We start from the raw sequence: 19,631 nt of genomic DNA, 5'->3' as shown, positions 1-19,631 counted from the left end.
CAAAAATAACATTGGAACAAGACAATACATTTGTATTCCTGTTTAAAGTCATAACGTTAAAGTAAAAAAAAAAAAAAATATTTGGCAACATTTTTGGGACTGGAACTAATTTAGGCACTGCTAATTGAGTGCCAACCAGCCTAAATGTATTGGTTTTGCGGAAAGAAAAAAAAAACATGTTGAAATACCAGCAGCTGTGTGGAGACATATATGCTATTCTGTATATACAGAGCTAAGCAAAAATGTTGCTGATAGTATTTAAAAGCATAACTAAGTGCCCTACAATGTGTGCTAAACGAAGCCAAGAAAAAATACGGTTGTGGCCGAGTTTCTGGGTCTCTGGGATATGTAATTTGTGACGACAGTTTAAAATTAGCCCTGCGACCTCAACAAATTCACTTTTATCTGTATAGATCATGATTGAAGCAAGGGCTCTGGAGGATGTTAAAATCCTGTGGAGGGGTTAGAAAGAAAATGCTGACATTGCTTGATTTTGTTTTAAAACAGTTATTGAAGAGCTACATATTTTCATTTTCTGTACATCTTGTGACTGAAGGCCCTAAGTGTTTTTCATGGAATTCTTAAAATACTGTGGTTTACATTTCTTTCATTTATATTACATAGCAAATGAGCATTTCTAGAAAAGATTGGAATGGTATACTCTAAATACATAGGCCTATTCCTTTAGACTTACTACATTTCTATTAGGATGCTGTCTACAGAGCTTCATGTTGATTCAAGCAGTGCCAATGGACTCAACAGGATATAGGAAACCATTTAGTCATTTGGATAGGGTGGTCTTGAGTCAGTGATATGCAAAACGTGTCTTCAGAACTTAATTGGATTCGGTCTTTCTACATATCTTTGTCTTTAAGGAGCAAGGAATAGAAAGTGGCATAGCGGCTCCATGCCCAAACTCAAAATTTCCATAACGTTAAAGCCAAATAAACAAACAAACAAACAAACAAATGAAAGGATATAATTGTAAATGTGATCCCACTCATGTAACAGCAATATTGACCATACATCAAATACTGTGCAAATAGTCAAAGTTGGAAGCAAAACAAGGTATCTGCAAATAGAATCACATCTTTCCTTCAATGTGAAATTTATAAGAGAGGAACACCAAACCGTCACCATCTCAGTTATTCCTGAATGTGAAAAGATTCTTCTCTGAAGCAGCATGATACAAATTTTTACATAAGAGTCATGCGCAGATCAAAGGATTATAAATACAACTGTACATCACAGTCAATACAGGGAAAAGAAAAACAACTTACAACTGTGATTTCCCACTTATATGATCCTCAAGACCATATACAACACCAAGACTTGGGTAAATTGAAAGTTTACGCTTTTCTAATCCTTGGTTCCCTATTCTAAAGTACCCATGATTGCCTGACTGTGAGGCAATATTTCCTAAACCTAGTCCTTGGGTACCCCCCTAGAAGAGCTAGCATACAACTCTCCAATGGATCCAGGCCTCCATCCCCCAGGTGTGAAAACAAATGCCAAAACTTAGGGCTGACACATACCAGGACAGGTTTATGTCTAAAACTGTATGCTCAATGATTGGTACATTCCCAACGATGAAAGATTGCCTATCATAGCTAACTCATTGAGCCAAGAGCTTGGCATTGAGAAGGGATTTGTATATTTTTTTTAGTTTTTATATATTCACATACTGTACATGTACAAAACAAACACACAGGTATAACGGCCTTTACATCTTGATTATTTCCTCCCTATCTGATTTTGGAAGGACTTAAAAAAATATCTGGACTTCATTTTGGAAGACCTCTTTGGACCAAACTAGATATACAGGTGTTGACAGAACAACAGAGAACATTCTCTTGACTCTTGACTGTAAGGATTAGAAAACAAATTACACTGATGAGTTGGCTCAACATTCTAACACTCTGAGAATAAGCCAAAAAACTCTGTCCCAGGTCAAACAAGTCAGGTATGAATCCCATAAGAGTACTAATGTCTAATTTGTAATATAATTAGACATTGTTTATCTTATCGCCAACTGTTGGATTCAGAGACAAACAAAATTAACAATATTTAAGTGCCATCACACTCTTGATACACACCTGGCATTTCACCAAAGTACTGCACCCATCAGATGCCATTGGTGAAACCTTTGGGCTAGTTCCTGATATCTTTACATACTTATGTCTTTAAAATACCATCTCATTTACTCATAGATACCTCATTGATTCAGTAACTAGGTGTGTAAGAGACAGGAAATGTCCATTACATATTGTTTTCTTTTCACTTTTTAAAAAAACATTGTGCCCAACACAAACACCATCTTGCTGTGTGATGGTATACTAAATTGATTGCCAGAACTGGGGCAGTCTGCCTATCAACATGCGGCCTGATTTGAGACTACAGCTCTGATTACAGCACATTGTTTAGGTAACCCCAAAATACCCGGCTGCGAGTCCGCACGGCGTCCTGGGCCGGTAGGCTGAATACTCGTTCTGGAGCTCCTAGATGCTCGGGTGGTGGGGAGAGAACGGGGGTGGAGGGGACAGAGAAATGGGGCTGTTCTGAGGGCTTGCACAAACTGCCAGGCCTCCAGCTGAAGAGTTGTCAGGCTGGGAAACGCTGCGAACACAGAGGAACAACATGTTCTTAATGTTGATAAATTCTGCAAATATAAAACATACCAGAACAACATATAGAAGAATAGACATTATTGGGTAGGCTATATATTATGTATAATGATGCATATTATGAAATAAACATTATATATCCTTATACATAAATATACAAGGACATACCGGTACATTGAATAAACAGTGTTTGCTTGGATATAGAGCCTTACCTGACTGTATAACTCGTTACATGAGCAGGTTCTGTCACCCCCGCAACAAAGAGCTTTTTGGGAGGGCCATCAGATTCCACGCCTCCTAAATAAAAAAATAAATAATAATAATAATAATAATAATAATAATAATAAAAAAAACATCCATAAAGAAAATAAAGAATTATCAGTAATCATCATAAAATTTCAATTAGTTCACTAAAGGCTTGCTTGGTATCAATCCTACCTTTCCTTTTCAGTGGAGCCAACGTAGGCCACCTCACTGCAGAGCTCACAGAGCCCCTGTAAATGCAACAGTCATATAGTGCTTTAGGATACATTTTGAAAAGGAAGGAGAGAACACCGTGATATTTTTGACGTAACAAGAGAGTAAGAAGACGGAATATTGTGCCACATTTTCTCAGAATCTTCATCATAACTCATGGATCCTCCAGTTGGCTTCTTCGAAACCTGTTCCATTCTCAACACCTGCCACTATACATTCAAGGCTTGCTGTTTTGTTGCATATTCACACTTCAAAAATGTGAATATTGCACACTTTTTTAAATTACAAAAAAGTATTAAACATAACACATTTGTAGATAACTTCCTCTTTTAAATACACAGAACAAAGTTGACTTGTGTAATGTTTTGGCTGTCAATCAAGTACAGTGCCTGCATTGGCTGAGACTTTTGCCACTTGCTTGTCAAGTATGCATGGTCTCTGAGCCCCAAGGCTACCCAACAGCCATTTCGTAGATTTTCACAGAAATGTTGACACTTCCAGAGTTACAAAATAGCCTTGGTGCTCACCTGGGTTTAACTAAAGTGAGGTACAGGATGGTTTACATACCAGGGTTAGGAGAGATCAGAGACTGTAACTGTCTCTAATTTACTCCCCAAGCCTCACTAACAAAACAGCTGAACTTGCTTGCAAACCAGCTGTCCTACATGACATCTGACTAGTTGCTACATAGCACACTATGTGTAGAGTAATTGTTACAAAGTAGAAAACACACACACACACACACACACACACACACACACACACAATAACATGACAAAAGCACAGACACCCCTCGGACCCAGCTCACACAGCTGTGAAAGAAGTACCACTCAGCTAGTGGCAGCCCTCCAAGCCTCCAGAGCTGCTACTTCCCAAATCACTAACACATCTCATCCCCTACTGTTCAAAGCCATAGATATTAGAAAGCTAGATACCGCATTAGGCTCCAGAAGGTACGTAAATAGTGCCGCCATCTTTTACATTACATTACATTACATATGGCTGACGCATTTTTAACCAAAGCGACTAACAACATGTTTTTTGTTTTTTTTAAAGCAAATCTCTCAACAATTTTAGGACAATTTAAGAAAAAGGTACAGTACAGTAAGAATAAGTGCATCAGTGAGTGCTGTTTTTAAACAGTTGAGTGTCAGTTCAAGACGGGTGGTAAGTGCTAGGATCAGCAAGACTTGTTGTAAGTGGTGCTACGAGAGGAGATGTTCTCTAAAGAGCTGGGTCTTCAGGAGTTTTTTGAAAGTGGATAGGGGTGTCCCTGCCCTCGTAGGAACTGGCAGTGTGTTCCACCAACGAGGAACAACAGATGAGAAAAGTTTGGATTGGCCTGAGCGTACCGGTGGTAGAGCTAGATGTCGTTCGTCTGAGGAGCTCAATGGTCTGGAGGTAGCGTATGTCTGTATGAGGGCATTCAAGTAGGTGGGAGCAGAACCAGAGACTACTTTGTAGGCAAGCGTTAGAGCCTTGAATTTGATGTGGGCCGTCATAGGTAGCCAGTGTATCTGGACGAGCAGCGGAGTAACATGTGCCCTTTTGGGTTGGTTGTAGACCAGGCGCGCCGCCACGTTCTGGATCATCTGAAGAAGTTTCACTGTGCAGGCTGGGAGACCTGTCAGGAGGGCGTTGCAGTAGTCAAGTCGTGAAATGACTATTGCCTGAACCAGGAGTTAGGTAGCATCTTGAGTCAAGTAAGTCCTGATTTTCCGTATGTTGTAGAGTGTGAAATGGCACGACCGGGCGACTGAGGCAACATGATCGGAGAAGGTTAGTTGGTTGTCGAGAACAACTCCTAGATTTCTTGCAGTCCTGGTTGGTGAAACAGACAGGGAGTCAAATTTGATGTTGATTTTGTGGTGTATGGTAGGTTTAGCTGGGAGGACCAGCAGTTTTTGAGAGGTTCAGCTGGAGGTGGTGTGCCTTCATCCATGTAGCTATGTCTGAGAGGCAATCCGAGAACCGTGCTGAAACCAAGGGGTCATCAGGTGGAAAGGACAGAGTAATCTTGGTGGGGGCAACAATCACTGGAGGCCAATGGAGAAACATGTGACTAGAAATCAGACAGGTGTCTCTGATTGCCGGCAAGTGTTGCCCATAGACAGTAAAGGTGTTTGCCCCCAGCAATATGGCGGCTGTGTTTACGTATGCCACCTAATAGAACTCGATGGACAATGCGGTATCTAGCTTTCTAATATCTATGTTCAAAGCCTCTTGTTACTTGTCAACTCACAGCTCTTGCCAGTGTTAAATGGTAGAAAAACAGTCAATTGGGACCTAATTTATATGCTGGGTAAAGTGTAAAGTCAGTGTACAAGCAAAGTTCTCGTGCATGATCTAATGGCATCACATGGTCTGAGACGCTGTTTTGTGCTTAGGATCTTTCTCATGGTATTAAATATGCAAATAGATTTTGCATAGTTATTAAGCAAGCTTAAGGTAGAAATTTAGACCAGCATTTAAATCAGGGCCCATTCCAAAGCGTCTCTGTTGGACACAGTTTACAAACTCACCCTCTGAACCGTCTGGTTGGACTGGGGGAAGAGTTGGGTGTCACCCCACTGTCCTGGTGGTGGAAGCCCTTACAGAACAAGTGCAGTGGAAATTACGGAAAAGGCAATGGGGGAGTTTTGGTAAAACAAATACATTTACATTTAGCAGACACTTTTTTTTATCCAAAGCGACTTACATATGTCAATCATATTACAAGGGCCATTGTCCCCGGAATTGAACCCACAATTCTCTGGCAACTACATGCTAGCCCAGATCCTTAACCACTACGCTACCACCAGCCCAAATACATTGACATTTATTAATTTACATTCATTCATTTAGCAGTTTATTTTTTCCCCCAAAGCGACTTACTAGAGCAGTAGAACAATCAAGCCACGGTACGTAACAAAGTTCAGAGAGAGTAAGCAACACTGAACTAGTTCTAGTTAATGGGGTCAATGAGGTGGCAAGGAACTGGGCTAGCATACAGTAGCAGGCAGTAGAATGTACCCAGTAAAATGTGGGTTCAGTTTCCAGCTACAGCATCGTGGCCGTGAGCAAGGCAGTTAACCCGGAGTCGCTCCAGGACGACTGTCCCTGAAACTGATCTCTTTAAGTCGCTTTGGACAAAAGCGTCATCTGAAACAAACAGACAAACAAACAAATAAAGGATGACTATGACTCACCACTGATATATGGTCATGCCAGTGACTCGCTGTTGGAACAGGAACCAGTTGGGAGGCACTTCAGAGAGAATAGGAGAAAGTTAGAGCTGTGCTATGATGGTGAGAGCTTGTTTTTTTTCCTTCAGCACAGCACCAAGTGTCAGCATGGAGAAGCACCCTCACCTTAGTCTCTGCAGACTGCCTCTGAGAGTGAGCTCCATGTGCTCGGCCTGTGAGAAAACAAACAAACAAACAAACCAATGCCAAACAAAACAAAACAAAAACCTTAGGATCAACACTGAAAAAAGAACAGTAACTCCATGTAACTCTTTCATCAACCAATGAACAACCAAAACAAAACAAAACATCAGTCAACACTCAACAAGGCACTATGTAAATCTTTCATTCAACAATCAGATGTCAAATCAAATCATGATAATATTTTGCTTTTGTCACTGTGAAAATAAATGTAATCTACAAATCTACATTAGTGTGGTTTCCTTTATGGACCCACTCATACAAAACACACAATCTTCAGAGAGACTATAAACCCTGTCGCTCGAGTTTTAACCCTGCTGCTTGAATTTCTATTATGTCCACGGTCAACTCACCTGTCGCTTTTGTTCTGATCTGTCATTTACGGATGAAAAGGGATTCGACAGAGAGAGCACCTACAACCAAAAATCCAAAATACATTTTACCAAGTAAACTCAGTGGCTAGGCATACATAAAAAAAGTCAAAAATCTTAATCCATATTAATGTGATAACTCATATGGACAACCAATTCAACCTCACAGGCAATCTTTAAAGTAACCTTGATACGTAATGCAGTTTATAATGGTAAGGTCTGAAGAATGCTATCAGAAATAAGAAATAATGCTTACACGAGGAGGGCAACTTGGATTGACTGACACACTACTCCTTCGATACCGGGCAGAAGACGTAGGGCTGAACACGGTCATACCATCACTGTTGAGAAAAATGTTCATTCAGGGGAATTAATCAGTTTATCATTTCATCATTGATTTTAATGATAATGTGATATGAACTTGCAAGGTGCTGTAACTGCACATCTTATCAATTACATTAAAGTTTCAGTGTGTGAAATTGTATGAGATAAAATAGGACAGCATGGTATGTCTGGTGTTGTTACAGTAGGCTACATCAGGCCTTAAGTCAAAGAAAAGAAATCAAACCTGACACTGGTGATCATAGGAGCGCTATTCGACCTCCGAAGAGCCCCTCCTCCGCTTCCACAAGTTGCGCCTGCGCACTGGTCAACTTCCATTCTCTCCATTTCAGATCTTCAGGCCCTAGGGCAGGCTGTAGTGCTTCCTGGACACGACGTCCCCTACACGGCTTGACTTCGTAATCAAACCCGGCGGAAGCCTGACCAGCAGGCCCTACGCCTAGTGTCCGGGGCAACTTACAGCCACTTATTCAATGGGAAATGGTCCCTTCTTACTTTCCGTTCTATAGCATTTCTGCTTCTTAGGTAATAAATGACTAGATGACTCCAAGGACGTTGTTCTGAGCGTTGGGGACACAGATAAGATTTCTGTTTTGCCCTTGTTTGATTAACTTCAGGCAGCTATCTCTAGGCAAGTTTATGTAGCTGGCAAACCAGTTAGCGTTTCACGTCAAGTTCACTATGACTTCTCCGAAGCTAACAAACTACATGTCTGCTAGACTTGCCACCTTGGAAAACCCTTTTAATGGGCAGGTCATTTAAATATATCTTGTTTGCAAAACCATGAAGCTGTGACGAGCACGAATGAAAGGTAGATTTGTAGCTATGTAGTTAAACTTGTCGTTGCAGGAGCTAGTCCGTTACCTACCTAGCTAACTCAGTATCGATAGTTAACGCTGATCAGTTGTTTTCATGAAAGCCAGCCAAACAGCTGCGTACCTTCAAAACACCGACCTACTGAATCACGAAATTCCATCAACAGTCTTGTTTACGCAACTTCTGAATGTTCTCCAGGGTGACTCAGTTGGCAAATTGCTTACAGTTACCAGTTTTAAAATGATGAAATATCACACACTGTCCTTCACAAATAGTCCATGAAAGGATCTTTAAATGGTTGTCAGTGTCGTCATCCGAAACCAACGGGTTTCTCCTCGAAGCCAGATAGTTATATTTCACATAGTCCAAAGATTGCATCGAAATTCACTTATAAAGAAAAAAAATGTATCGACATAGTTCGCAACGAAATAGTGGTGTCTCGTCACTCATGCAACTACACCTCGCACAGGCTACAAAAGGTACTACCTTTCAAAGTTGCTCAAAAAGCTAAAGGTGGCACTCGGGATCTTGAGCCCCCACTGAGATTACATTTGAGGGATTAGTGCGTCAAAGTATGGCAGCGCGCCAGAACCACAAGACACATATAATTTTATCATTTAAAACATCCTCTAAAATTCTTTTGAAACTGAGCATCATAGCAGCTTTATCTTTTTTGTACTTTTCCAATTAAGTGGACTGAGCAGTAACTGTAAGCAGATAGGCTAGGCCCATTTTGATGCGTTGTCAAGAGGCATGCAAGAACAAAAAAAAAAAATATGTAGGCCTATGAGTTGTAACAAGTTGTAATTTTAACTATGTGTTCCAAATACAGTTAGGCCTATCTGAGCTCTCAGTGACTGGCAATTAGCCTTAATTTTGTGTACAACAGTGTCTTTTGTTGTATAACAATGTGTGTGTGTATCTGTGTCTTAAGTATAAGTATATATACTTAAGTATAAGTATATATACTCTTTTGATCCCGTGAGGGACATTTGGTCTCTGCATTTATCCCAATCCGTGAATTAGTGAAACACACTCAGCACACAGTGAACACTAATCCCGGCACAGTGCCTGCAACAAGCGGCGCTCGGGGAGCAGTGAGGGGTTAGGTGCCTTGCTCAAGGGCACTTCAGCCGTTCCTACTGGTCGGGGCTCGAACCGGCAACCCTCTGATTACAGGTCCAGAGTGCTAACCAGTGGGCCACGGCTGTCTTACTGACCACCATCAGCGGGGTTTGGAACTGTTCTGGCCCACATGTGTAGCCGAGAGGTTCTTGGTAGCAGGGTGAAGTATCTGACTCTTGGAGATCATCTGAGGGGTACTCATTCACTGTTATGAAGGTCAAGGCTTCCCATGCTAAACTCAGTTTACCACAAGTATAATTATTCTGATTCTCATGATCAACTTTTGAAGAACTGAAATTGTTCAGATTGAAAATGTTCACCTAAGGTTGCCTGATTCTTGTCGAGGGCTAATTACCAAAAGGGTAACATTGATGCATGTTTAATACAGTCTTTGGATTTAAACTGAAATTGTGTTAGTTGACTGATTACAGATCCTTTTCACCAACCAGCAAACATTAAACTTAGTTGTGCCTGATTTGTGTATCTATTTGCTTTGATCGTGATTATGATAATTGTGGAATGTCCCTTAATGGGTTCCGTTGAACAGTGGTGACCAAATACAAGGCTTGCGGCTCCTCAATGAGATCTAGGTTTTTTTTTTTTTTTTAAGAAGGCCCAGAACCCCCCCCCCCCCCCCCCCCCCCTCACTTTTGTCTTTAGCCCAAAGGGGTACACAACCATTTATAAATAGCCGAGTGAGTCTTGATGAGATCCAAGTTGAAGGCATTCTGTCCTTCAGCAAAAATATCCTTGTTGCCTCAGTAGACTCCAAGGTATGCACAAACTGTATGGAATATACATAAACAAATACACCTAAAAACAATTGCTGTACAATACTGTAATATGTCTAAAGTATAATAGCAGATATCACACAAGTATATAACTTTATATAAAATTACATTTATTAAATGCAAAAAAATGCATAATAATATGATAAATGATTATAGTAATGATGTTATCCTTCAGGACAACTGTGACAGCCTAAGAACATTTGCAGCTTTAAGTTCATATCAAAATGAAAAATACTCTGACCAAAACATCAATTATAGTATTACAACTGATGGTAGCTTGTTTGTGAATCGACAGACACTAAAACTGAGATTTAGTTGATTTTTAAGCATCCTCTTCATTATAAATTAAACACTTAAAAACAAGAGGGTTCACACAATAAAACTTGTGACAACAATGTAATAATTAAACCTATTTACATATAGCACCAGTAAATCTCTTGTAAGATTCACCTTCTTATGCCTTACTCAAAGCTTCCTTTTAAACTAACAGGAAACTGGTCTGACGATGATGTTGTCCTCTTGCGTAGGAGTATATGGAATGCTACAATTTTGTTGCATGGCAAAATCTTGAAAAAACAGACAGGCTGGACAGAGATGTGGGAAAGTAAGGCGATAACTCGCCACACAAAGTAAACTGTTTGGGTTGGGGTCCTGTCCAAGTTGTTCCTTTGTCACAATGATGTCATATCCTGTACATCCAGAAGCATAGCGTCCTGCTTTGTCCGTAAATGATCCCGTACTAAGAGCTGAGCGACCAACTGGGAACTCAGATCTGAAAATGTGAAACAAACAACTTTGAGTTGAACATTGAGTGATAATGTTACAAAAAACAAACATGAAATAGACAGATAAGATATTTCAAATCAGCAGATGCCAATTTCATACATATGTTTTGCTCTTCTGTTTTAGACTGAAATTAAAGTAATCGTGAAAGTCCTACCAGAGGCAAACCACATACTCACAGTGCACACACAGGAATATTGCCTAACACTGTCACACACACACCCTTATCATCAATCCATTAATCACATTATTGTTTATAGTGCAGTATCATCATGCTTCACAGTCTCAATACACTTTACAAATGTAAAGGAAAATTAGATAAAACATGCAATCAGCAAGTAAAATACTAAATAATGAACATTAAAACAATGCAATTTGAAGACTAATGATGATTTTCGGGTTTGGTGGGTGTTTGAACAAAAAATGAAATATAATTTTAAAAAGATTAATGATTAACTATCATGCCTTCAGAATTACATCATCATTGCCTTATGCTAGAACAGCAGCCAGGGAAATGCAAACTCACCATGGATGTTCTGGAAGAGGGACTCCCTGAGTGAGTCTAGCTGTTGCACAGAGCACGTCTGGAGGTCACTACGGTCAAGCAGCTTCCTCCTCATGCCAGAGTCACTGCAAGTCAGGCGCTGCAAAAGTGTCCCCACAGGGATTTATCTTAAACATCTGCGCACTGCTCCATGACAGAGTAGGTGAACGGTAATAAAAACTGCACATGCTATGGTGTTGTGGATAATGGATAAAGCTTCTCCACCTCCTCTACACTTGAACAACTTCAGATATGATGCGCATTATCTGTGCTTAGGACCAGTGCCACTGTAGTGGTTGACCAGTGAGAAGAACTGGTGGCTGTTCCCATGTATTTTGAAGACATACTTGGAAGTGTTCTTAGTGATATTATTGGACAAATATATTGTTGGTTAAAGACATACTGAGAATTTGTAAGAAATTAAGAATATCAGGAAAAGGATGCAGGAAATGTTGTGAGCATAGACATGACATCATGTACGGACCCGTAAAGATCAAAGAATGTCTAGGAATTCCCGGCCTTTTAAAATACTCATTACTCAGTTTGTTGGTGGAACATGATGCAAGGATGCAAGCAGGACAAGAAATGGTGGTTTTGTTCACACCACAAAGCATGCTATTTCAGAGAAGAGGAGAAGAGAGGAAATATTTCTGATGCATTATCCATGATTCTCACCTCCTTCTCCTTCTGCTCGGCTAAAAGCTGATCCCGCAGAGCTCTCAGTGCAGCCTGGACCTCCAGCTTTAGACCCGGAGACTGGCCACCTCGCGCCTCAGACTCTTTGGAACACTTTGGGTGAGAGAACATTTCAGAACCATACCAAACAGAGCATAGTTAAACAAATGAAACAGCGATGATGATGGAGCATTCAGGAAAACTGTTCCCCCAAACTCTTCTCATTAAGGACAAATGATGTGGTACTGTGGAAAATGAATAGTAGTGAAAATCATACAATTACTCTTGTGCAATTATATTATATTCCATAAGTGTAAAGTCTAACCTGTTACAGAGGCAATGGATGTACTCATGGAACCATATGAAATGGTCAGAAACTGATAAGTGTTTTTGCAGATGTCCCCTTTAATATGTGTATTTACCTCACTACCAGATTTTTCATCCTCATCACTCTCACTGTTGTTAATAAAGCAGAGCTGAAGGTTTTTCTGACTATTAAACCTGTAAAAGAGGAAAGTAACAATGAGAACATTTCATATCAGTATTGAAGAGTGCAAGTAAAGATATCAAAGTTCTGGCTTTATGGCAAAATTCTGACAGAGGACTTCTCATTACTGAAAACAGACACACACACACACACACACACACACACAGCTGCTGATTCCATCCCAGATCAGTACCAGAACCATTCAAGACCCAGTCAGTCACTGCAGAGGGCCCACGGAGAAGCCAATAGGAAGCCAGACCTGTGTCAGAATGAACTGCTAGCTTGGGAAGCTTCAATGCAAGTAAACAGCATGATAGTGTTGATCAAAAATTCTAGACTCGCTCTGTTCTAAGATCTTTGGTGTTGATAACAAGTGAACAACAGTCCGTGAACTGTACTCTTTCCTCCCAGATCCAGAGAGTGGTAGAGTAGAGGCCCCATTAAGAAACAGATCCCATGCTGTATCCAGTCCAGAACCACAACTATGATCAGAAGTTTTTCAGCAGGAGTGAAAAACCTTTGAGATGAACATTGAACACCCACATCTAATTTCCCTTTGACTCTGTAGTTCACTACTGGTTGAGTCCACACATAATGATAAAACACAGATGATCCACTATACCGAGATTTAGTGACAGGTGAACGGCATCCCCCACAGTCATCCTCATCCGAGTCTACCCACTGGCCCGTGGGAAACGCATGCTGCCGGTCCTCCTTCCAACTGCCAAAGACTCTCCCTCGCTCTGGTATATTCAAAGTCTAGGAAGAAATCAGCACAGCACATGTTACTATGTTATAACATTTAACAAATACATTTTGAATACAATCAATAAAATGTTTTTCACATAGATGATGCTGACAGTAATACAATTAGGCTATTTAATAATTCCACCAAACAGGCAATAACAGACGTTATCAGTCTTGTGTTGTGTGTATTGTAATAGTGTAGTTAAATAGTCCTGAAGTTATCTTTTAATTAGATTTGTTGTTCTTTCCCCACCTTTGCCCTCTCTCTTCTCTCCTCCTCTTGTTTTTCAAGTTCAGCTATTCGCAGGCTCAAAGCCTCCCAATGCATGATGGGTAGAGACTGGTCGTCCGCCGAGCCCACGTCTTGGACAGCTGCTGAGCCCCCCGCTGTAACCTCATGACCTGAAAGTTTGATGTCATCACTAGCTTTAACTTCAGTCTTCTCTGTATCTCCCTCCATTCAGTGGTATTTAACAAAGTCCGGGGACCCTGTTCGGCGGGGCTGCAAGGGTAGAGGGAAGAATTAGTACAAGTAAACAGCCAGATTTATATGAATCAAGTGAAATATTGGAATACGTCAAAAAACTAATGATCGAGATGAAGAATCTATAACGTTATATTAACTCAATAAAATGTAAGTACCCGATAACTCGCCTATTTACTTTGCAACTCCACTAGTTAGATGTTATATTGCGGCAACTGCAGACTTTCCCTCTTCACTAACATCGAGCGTAAACGCACACACCCCAAAATGCCTCCATAGTTTCCTTACTTTGAAATGCACAGGCAGGAAGCATGTGAATTCTCATCAGACTATGGTAACACGCTCCACAGTATGGGAAACATCACCATTGTTTCAGGCTTATTTTCCGACAACGATGTGATAAGAGATAAAACAGGCAATTACCTAGTTCAAGTGGCGCTGAATTCCTGACATCGCAGCAGCAGCTGTTGCGTTACGCCCAATGCCTTGGGTTTGACACCATGATGTCCCGCAACACTAAACGAAATATAAAAAGATGTTTTTGCCTTCCTCTGGCGCAAGGAAATACCCATACCCCTTCCCTTTCCTCCCGCCCTATTTGCCTTCCCACTTCCCAGAACTTCCCAGACTGTTCTTTAACCTCTGTCTTTAACTGCGTAATTTCGGTGGTGTCTTTGAAATGTTCGTGCTTTTGAGGCCACATACATAATCAACATGCGTGATACAAGTCCCACAATTACACAGTGTGAGAGATGTGTCTCGGTTTATTTAAAACATAAAGTAAAAAACATGAGAAGAAGTTGGCACAAAGGGTTAAGAAACAGTTTAGGTGTCCAGTTTCACAATCCGCATGTCGACTCGAAACAGATGGGAAAACTGGGATTCTTGCGAGCGCTTTTGGAAGGAGTTCATAAAGGCAATCGATGTTAAAAAGGAACAATGACAGACAATGTATAGTCCAATACAGATCATTTCACACAGTATGTTTATTCCCACTATCCCAAATTTATCTGAAAGTACACTTACTTAGCTTTTCAAAACACGTCTCAGAAACGGGGCTGTTAGACCAGTTGTTGCGCAATTTGTTTGTGCACTGCAGCCGATGCCTAGGCAGTGTGGGTGGCTAATCAATCATACACAAATGTACAATTCTTTTACTTTTAAATATGAATATATCCTTTAATTTCCATTTCAACCATTATAGAATATAATTCGGAAATACAAGCCACTTACCTGAGGTAATCAATATATTCTAATACAATACATATAGGCCTATTTCCAAGACATTTATAATGCAGATGATGACAGATTATCTTGGAATTTAACCACCCCACTGGAATGAATGCATTTCTGTTCAGTGTGTTTTCTCCAGTGATTCCCACTTGGTGTCAGTAATGAGTTGATAGTTCGCATTCCTGTACTTCTGTGGGTGTTTCTTCCGCTGTCTTCCCACTTCCTCATACAGGCTCTGAATCACTGGGGCCAAAGGTGAAAACCCGCCGCTGTCCGCGAGACTTTGGTAGTAGCTCCACTGCTCAGACTCCATTCTCAGTAGGTGTCTCTCCAGGACGCCCATCGCGGTCTTTCTGTCCACGATGTTCTGGACGTCTCGTTCCATCTCCTCTCGAGATGGCAGGCTAACGGTGCCATCAAGCACCGCCAACGCAAACTGGACCTGCAGCCGGCAAAGCACAAGATGCTTGAGAAAACATGAAAGGTTCCTCCCTACACACACATACACACACACATATCTACAGTGGGTGAAAGAATGACAGTCAGTTGGTGTGAGAGAGAGAGAGAGAGAGAGAGAGAGAGAACTTACCTGACAATGGAAGTGTGGAAAGGGGCAGATCGTTTTGCAGACCCCAATAAAGAAGAGTGTGGGAAAGGCAGGAGGCAGGATGAACCTGTACAGGGGGATCACTACGTGGTCCCGGATATCTAAGTGCAGTTGCTCCGGGCGCAGAAACGGGAAGCTGAAATTGTACCCTGTACAGAACATGAGGACATTCGCCTCGGCCACCGAGCCGTCCTGGAACTGGACACGGCCGTCCTCCTGGACCCTGGTTAAGAGAGGGGCCTGGCGGATCCCGGGGGGCAGAGGGAAGGTCAGTGCTGGCTTGCCGTGGCTCAGAATCACCTGAGGGATTTACAGAGACAGGGCACAGAGATTTATGTTTATGTTTGTGATATTTCAGTGTTTCCCACAGAATTAAATTTTATTTGTGGTGGTAGGTTTGCAGAATTAAGTTTTTAACAAATTAGTGCAGCATGGTTATGATGCTAACTAGATTTAAGCACAATTTAGTACAACCTGGAAAATCATTGTGTGGTGGTCAATGTTGATATTGTGGTGGGCCGCCACAGATAAGTCAACGTATGGGAAACACTGTATTTAGCAGACGCTTCTGTCCGAAGATGTTGAGGATGGGTAGTGGACGTACAGGTGTACATGTACTTTGTGAGGGAGATATACAATCCTCTGTCAGAGAAAAATATCACTTACCTGGGCCTTTGCCTGGGCCAGCTCAATGGATATGTCCAACCCCGAGGCCCCAGCTCCGAAGACTACAACAGACTGACCAGCAAACGGCTCAGGGTAGCGGTAGAAATGGCTGTGCATCACCTTTCCTGCAGTTTACAGGACAGTACAGCCATGGGGATTAAGTGAGTGTGTTTGCCGATTAAGAACATATTTCAAACCCAAGGCCTGGGATACATCGAGTCCGCACTGGAGCGTAAAAATAGTTTTAGAAGACTGGTCTAATTTTTTTGATTGTACATGCCGCTATCACGTCTGGTGTAGTCACTTCCATTGATTACAGTGAAAGCTAATTGCTGCAGCAGACGCACCACAAATGTAACGCTTCAGTTACGTGCCTGATGTAGCCTCCCTGTACCAGAGAAGTTAACACCCACCTTTAAAATACTGCAGCCCTGGGGTGGGAGGGGTGTGTGGGTCTGAATAATGCCTGGAAGAAGACCAGACTCTGGATAAGGACACTTTGTAAAACACCAGGTAACCACAACTCATGATTAACAATGTTATTATAAAACAATGTTATTATAAATCACCATCAGTCAGTGGAAATACAGTTTCCCGCTGTATTCACTGTACATCAGACAGAGAAGTCAGAGAACAGTTTTATTATCCTAACATCACATACCATAATCCTTATCTGTCAAATAGTCGAACAAAGCATAAAGTTGTTCTTTTCTCTGAAATAAATAAACCGATTTTTATGGCAATACGTTTCTGTACATTTCAGAAAAACAACCATGGACACCACAACTCAGGTCATGTGTTCTTGTCTAACGCTCTTCTTACCCTGTACAGATGAACACAGAATCAAACGTTTCAGTGTTCTGTGTTCCATGTTTATCACGTGAGGTCACTTCCCACGCCAGGCCTTTCTCTCTGTCCATTTCCATGGCGATGGGCCTCACCTCTTCCACGGCCGTGTCGAACTGGGAAAGAGACACACAGCTTTACAAGACCTGCTTTTTATGCGACAAGCATACAACACAGCTCGGAGGGGGATTACCGATGGAAGCTCGGTGACAGGTCTTGGCACACAGGCAGTTGTCTCACATGGCAATGTTACGGGGTCTTTATTGGAGAGGGACCTCTACTAGCCTGGGTCTACCACATATTTTATCACTCTTCATTTGTCAGTGGGATATAGTCTGCAGGCCAACCACTGAGTGGAATTTAAGACATTTTGAGCTAACCATTTCTCAGCAAGTCAAAGGGCCAGGGGGGTACTTGTGTAAATGTGTAATTTATACAAACAAATAGTGTAACAAATAGTGTAATAGATACAAACAAATGCATTTACAAGTGGCAAATCCAGACTGATATTAAAATGTGTTTGAATTCCTACATTCCACCAGTATATGTCAACTCGTTCCTCAAGTACCAGGTTAATGCAACCATGTAAAGTTGACATTTGACACACACATTTTCACCTTTTAACCTCTTTAATAAGTAACCCCTTCTTTTTCCAGCTCTTGCACTGCTGCTGGTCTCTACGTGTATGCTACCTTCAGTTTCCTCTAAACAATCTCACACTTGAGTCTGGGGAAACTGAAGCATGGAATAACAGAACATATTGCTATATATTATTACCTAACCCTATTTTCAAAATACACTGTATCTTATATATTAGTTTTTATGCAATTTCCCATTAGCTTGTGTAACATCTCATTTTGTGATGCATCTCATATGTAAATGACATTGGATGAGGTATCTACCATACTTATAAATGAATGGGAATGTGACAGAACTGGTTTTGAATAATACCTTGATGTGTGGTGTAATGGCAAAATGTGTGCAGTATCTTTTTAGATAATTCTGAACATCCTGATGAGGCAAGAACGAAGGCAGGTGGGCCTCAAAGGGAAAATCAGGGAACATCATCACCTCCTTGGGTAAATTTGTTCTGCACAGAGAAAGCATGACAGTTACACAATGATTAATGTGGGTCATATTTATTACACCATTATTTCAGTATTACCCTGTGTGAAATAAGATTGGCATACTTTGAATCACAGATGTTCATCCATATTCCACACTTTTTGCCAAGCAGCCACGGCCTAGTCAGAAGGACTGGATTTCAGACTAGACAACGAAACATTGTCTAAAGAACTCGAACGTTGTTTAAGATACAGACTTGGAACCAAGATAGACCTACCAGTACCTTGACATGACGTGAAAGCGATTTACCTGAGATCTCTGTACATGCTGCTATGGACATGCCGTCTGTCTTGGGGCTCCACACTGTCCTCATAGAACCAGGTACCTCCCACGTGTGGTGTCCGCTCGTACACCACAGGAGAGGCAAATGTTTTAGGACGCGCCAATATGTGCCGCGCAGCGCAGAGACCTGCGGCCCCAGCTCCCACAATAGCCACCCGACGATTCCTCATATCTGACGCGCTGAAGGAGTCAATCAGCAGAGAGAGAGAGACAGAGAAAGAAACATGTCACACTGCCTGCTGATAGATTCCGCGAAAACAGTAGAATTTGAACCTTTAAAAAAATCGTTGTTACCTCATCTTGGAGTGTGCTGTCGGGTTTCTACCATTGTCGACACTGAAGACAGGTTGAACTCTGGACTTGTTAAGGTGTTCTGCACAGCACCAGTTAATTAGTCTGGTTTTAGAGAATAGCCTATTCATTTTAACCTGACTTCATTTGGCTGCATGCCTAATCTTCCCTTAGGATAGACGAAAGAGCATAATTGTAAATGTTAAACCGGCCTTATTTGTTCAGCTTTTTAAACAACTTGCAATGCACAGGGGAACCGAGGATGGTTACAAAATTGCAACAAATAACTTTAGAGGAAGTAGCCTACGCAAAGACCTTATAGCTGATCTTGGTGGTGACACTTCAAACACAAACCGGTTACATATAACCTCTACAGCGGACAATCCCTGGCGATCTAGAAAGTGTACCGTGCATAGCCTACATTTTGTTATTTACAGAAAACGGCTATGTAGGCTACACACTTGTGCAAAAATTGATTAGTTCACGTAGCCTAAGGCTACTTGTTTAGGCATGCCTACCGAAACTTGGACCGTGCAGTAACTTTCTTTAACAGCAGACTGAAAATTAGGCTGACACTTTGATCATTGTTCATAGAGATTTTCTGGACTACAGGCAAATGCACACGGACAAATCGTCTAAAATGAAATAAATGTTTGTGAAGCCAAGGGAAATATTCGTCAGTTCCACAGCAGAGTGGACGTTTACGTTATCAAAATAAAAGTCGTGCTAATCTGATTCTTAGCCAGTCATGATCCTGAAACTAAAGATTACCATGTCAAGTGAGCATTTCCAAAACCACCACCAGAAACAAGAGCTGAACCTTAATATTAAAATGCATGGGTTAAGTTGTAGTGCAACTTTTAAAACCGTCCTTAGCCAAGCGTGTACAT

The 19,631-nt window shown here is 41.3% G+C and overlaps 3 protein-coding genes across 5 annotated transcripts; all 3 read right to left on the bottom strand.

Moving 5' to 3' along the window:
- Positions 1 to 965: 965 nt before the first annotated feature.
- On the bottom strand, positions 966 to 8,528 carry LOC121708670 (P2R1A-PPP2R2A-interacting phosphatase regulator 1). Its single transcript, XM_042091460.1, has 9 exons — positions 7,466 to 8,528; positions 7,154 to 7,238; positions 6,880 to 6,939; positions 6,452 to 6,498; positions 6,290 to 6,347; positions 5,624 to 5,691; positions 3,063 to 3,118; positions 2,837 to 2,921; positions 966 to 2,616 (listed from the first exon to the last, which is right to left on the bottom strand). Exons 1-9 carry the CDS (start codon positions 7,564 to 7,566, stop codon positions 2,499 to 2,501), a joined length of 678 nt encoding a protein of 225 aa, XP_041947394.1. The 5' UTR covers positions 7,567 to 8,528; the 3' UTR covers positions 966 to 2,498.
- Positions 8,529 to 10,060: 1,532 nt separating this feature from the next.
- On the bottom strand, positions 10,061 to 14,707 carry im:7136398 (schwannomin-interacting protein 1). The gene is made up of 7 exons (XM_042093328.1): positions 14,115 to 14,707; positions 13,461 to 13,709; positions 13,083 to 13,219; positions 12,396 to 12,474; positions 11,974 to 12,087; positions 11,281 to 11,398; positions 10,061 to 10,743 (listed from the first exon to the last, which is right to left on the bottom strand). Exons 2-7 carry the CDS (start codon positions 13,665 to 13,667, stop codon positions 10,643 to 10,645), a joined length of 756 nt encoding a protein of 251 aa, XP_041949262.1. The 5' UTR covers positions 13,668 to 13,709; positions 14,115 to 14,707; the 3' UTR covers positions 10,061 to 10,642.
- Positions 14,115 to 19,375, bottom strand: LOC121709721 (flavin-containing monooxygenase FMO GS-OX-like 4). Of its 3 annotated transcripts, none has more exons than XM_042093326.1 (10): positions 18,745 to 19,375; positions 18,418 to 18,630; positions 17,995 to 18,133; positions 17,020 to 17,159; positions 16,611 to 16,663; positions 16,198 to 16,322; positions 15,514 to 15,831; positions 14,925 to 15,366; positions 14,718 to 14,814; positions 14,115 to 14,207 (listed from the first exon to the last, which is right to left on the bottom strand). In XM_042093326.1, exons 1-8 carry the CDS (start codon positions 18,870 to 18,872, stop codon positions 15,046 to 15,048), a joined length of 1,437 nt encoding a protein of 478 aa, XP_041949260.1. In that variant the 5' UTR covers positions 18,873 to 19,375; the 3' UTR covers positions 14,115 to 14,207; positions 14,718 to 14,814; positions 14,925 to 15,045. The 3 variants fall into 3 exon arrangements, with proteins under 3 accessions (XP_041949260.1, XP_041949261.1, XP_041949259.1); XM_042093327.1 differs by having other exon boundaries at positions 14,718 to 14,797; XM_042093325.1 differs by having other exon boundaries at positions 14,718 to 15,366.
- Between the last annotated feature and the right edge of the window lie 256 nt (positions 19,376 to 19,631).

The sequence above is a fragment of the Alosa sapidissima genome, chromosome 5 (assembly GCF_018492685.1).
Source record: "Alosa sapidissima isolate fAloSap1 chromosome 5, fAloSap1.pri, whole genome shotgun sequence".
In the NCBI taxonomy this organism is placed as follows: domain Eukaryota; kingdom Metazoa; phylum Chordata; class Actinopteri; order Clupeiformes; family Clupeidae; genus Alosa; species Alosa sapidissima.
Note: the sequence above shows the minus strand (reverse complement) of the source record. Positions and strands in the feature narration are given on the sequence as shown.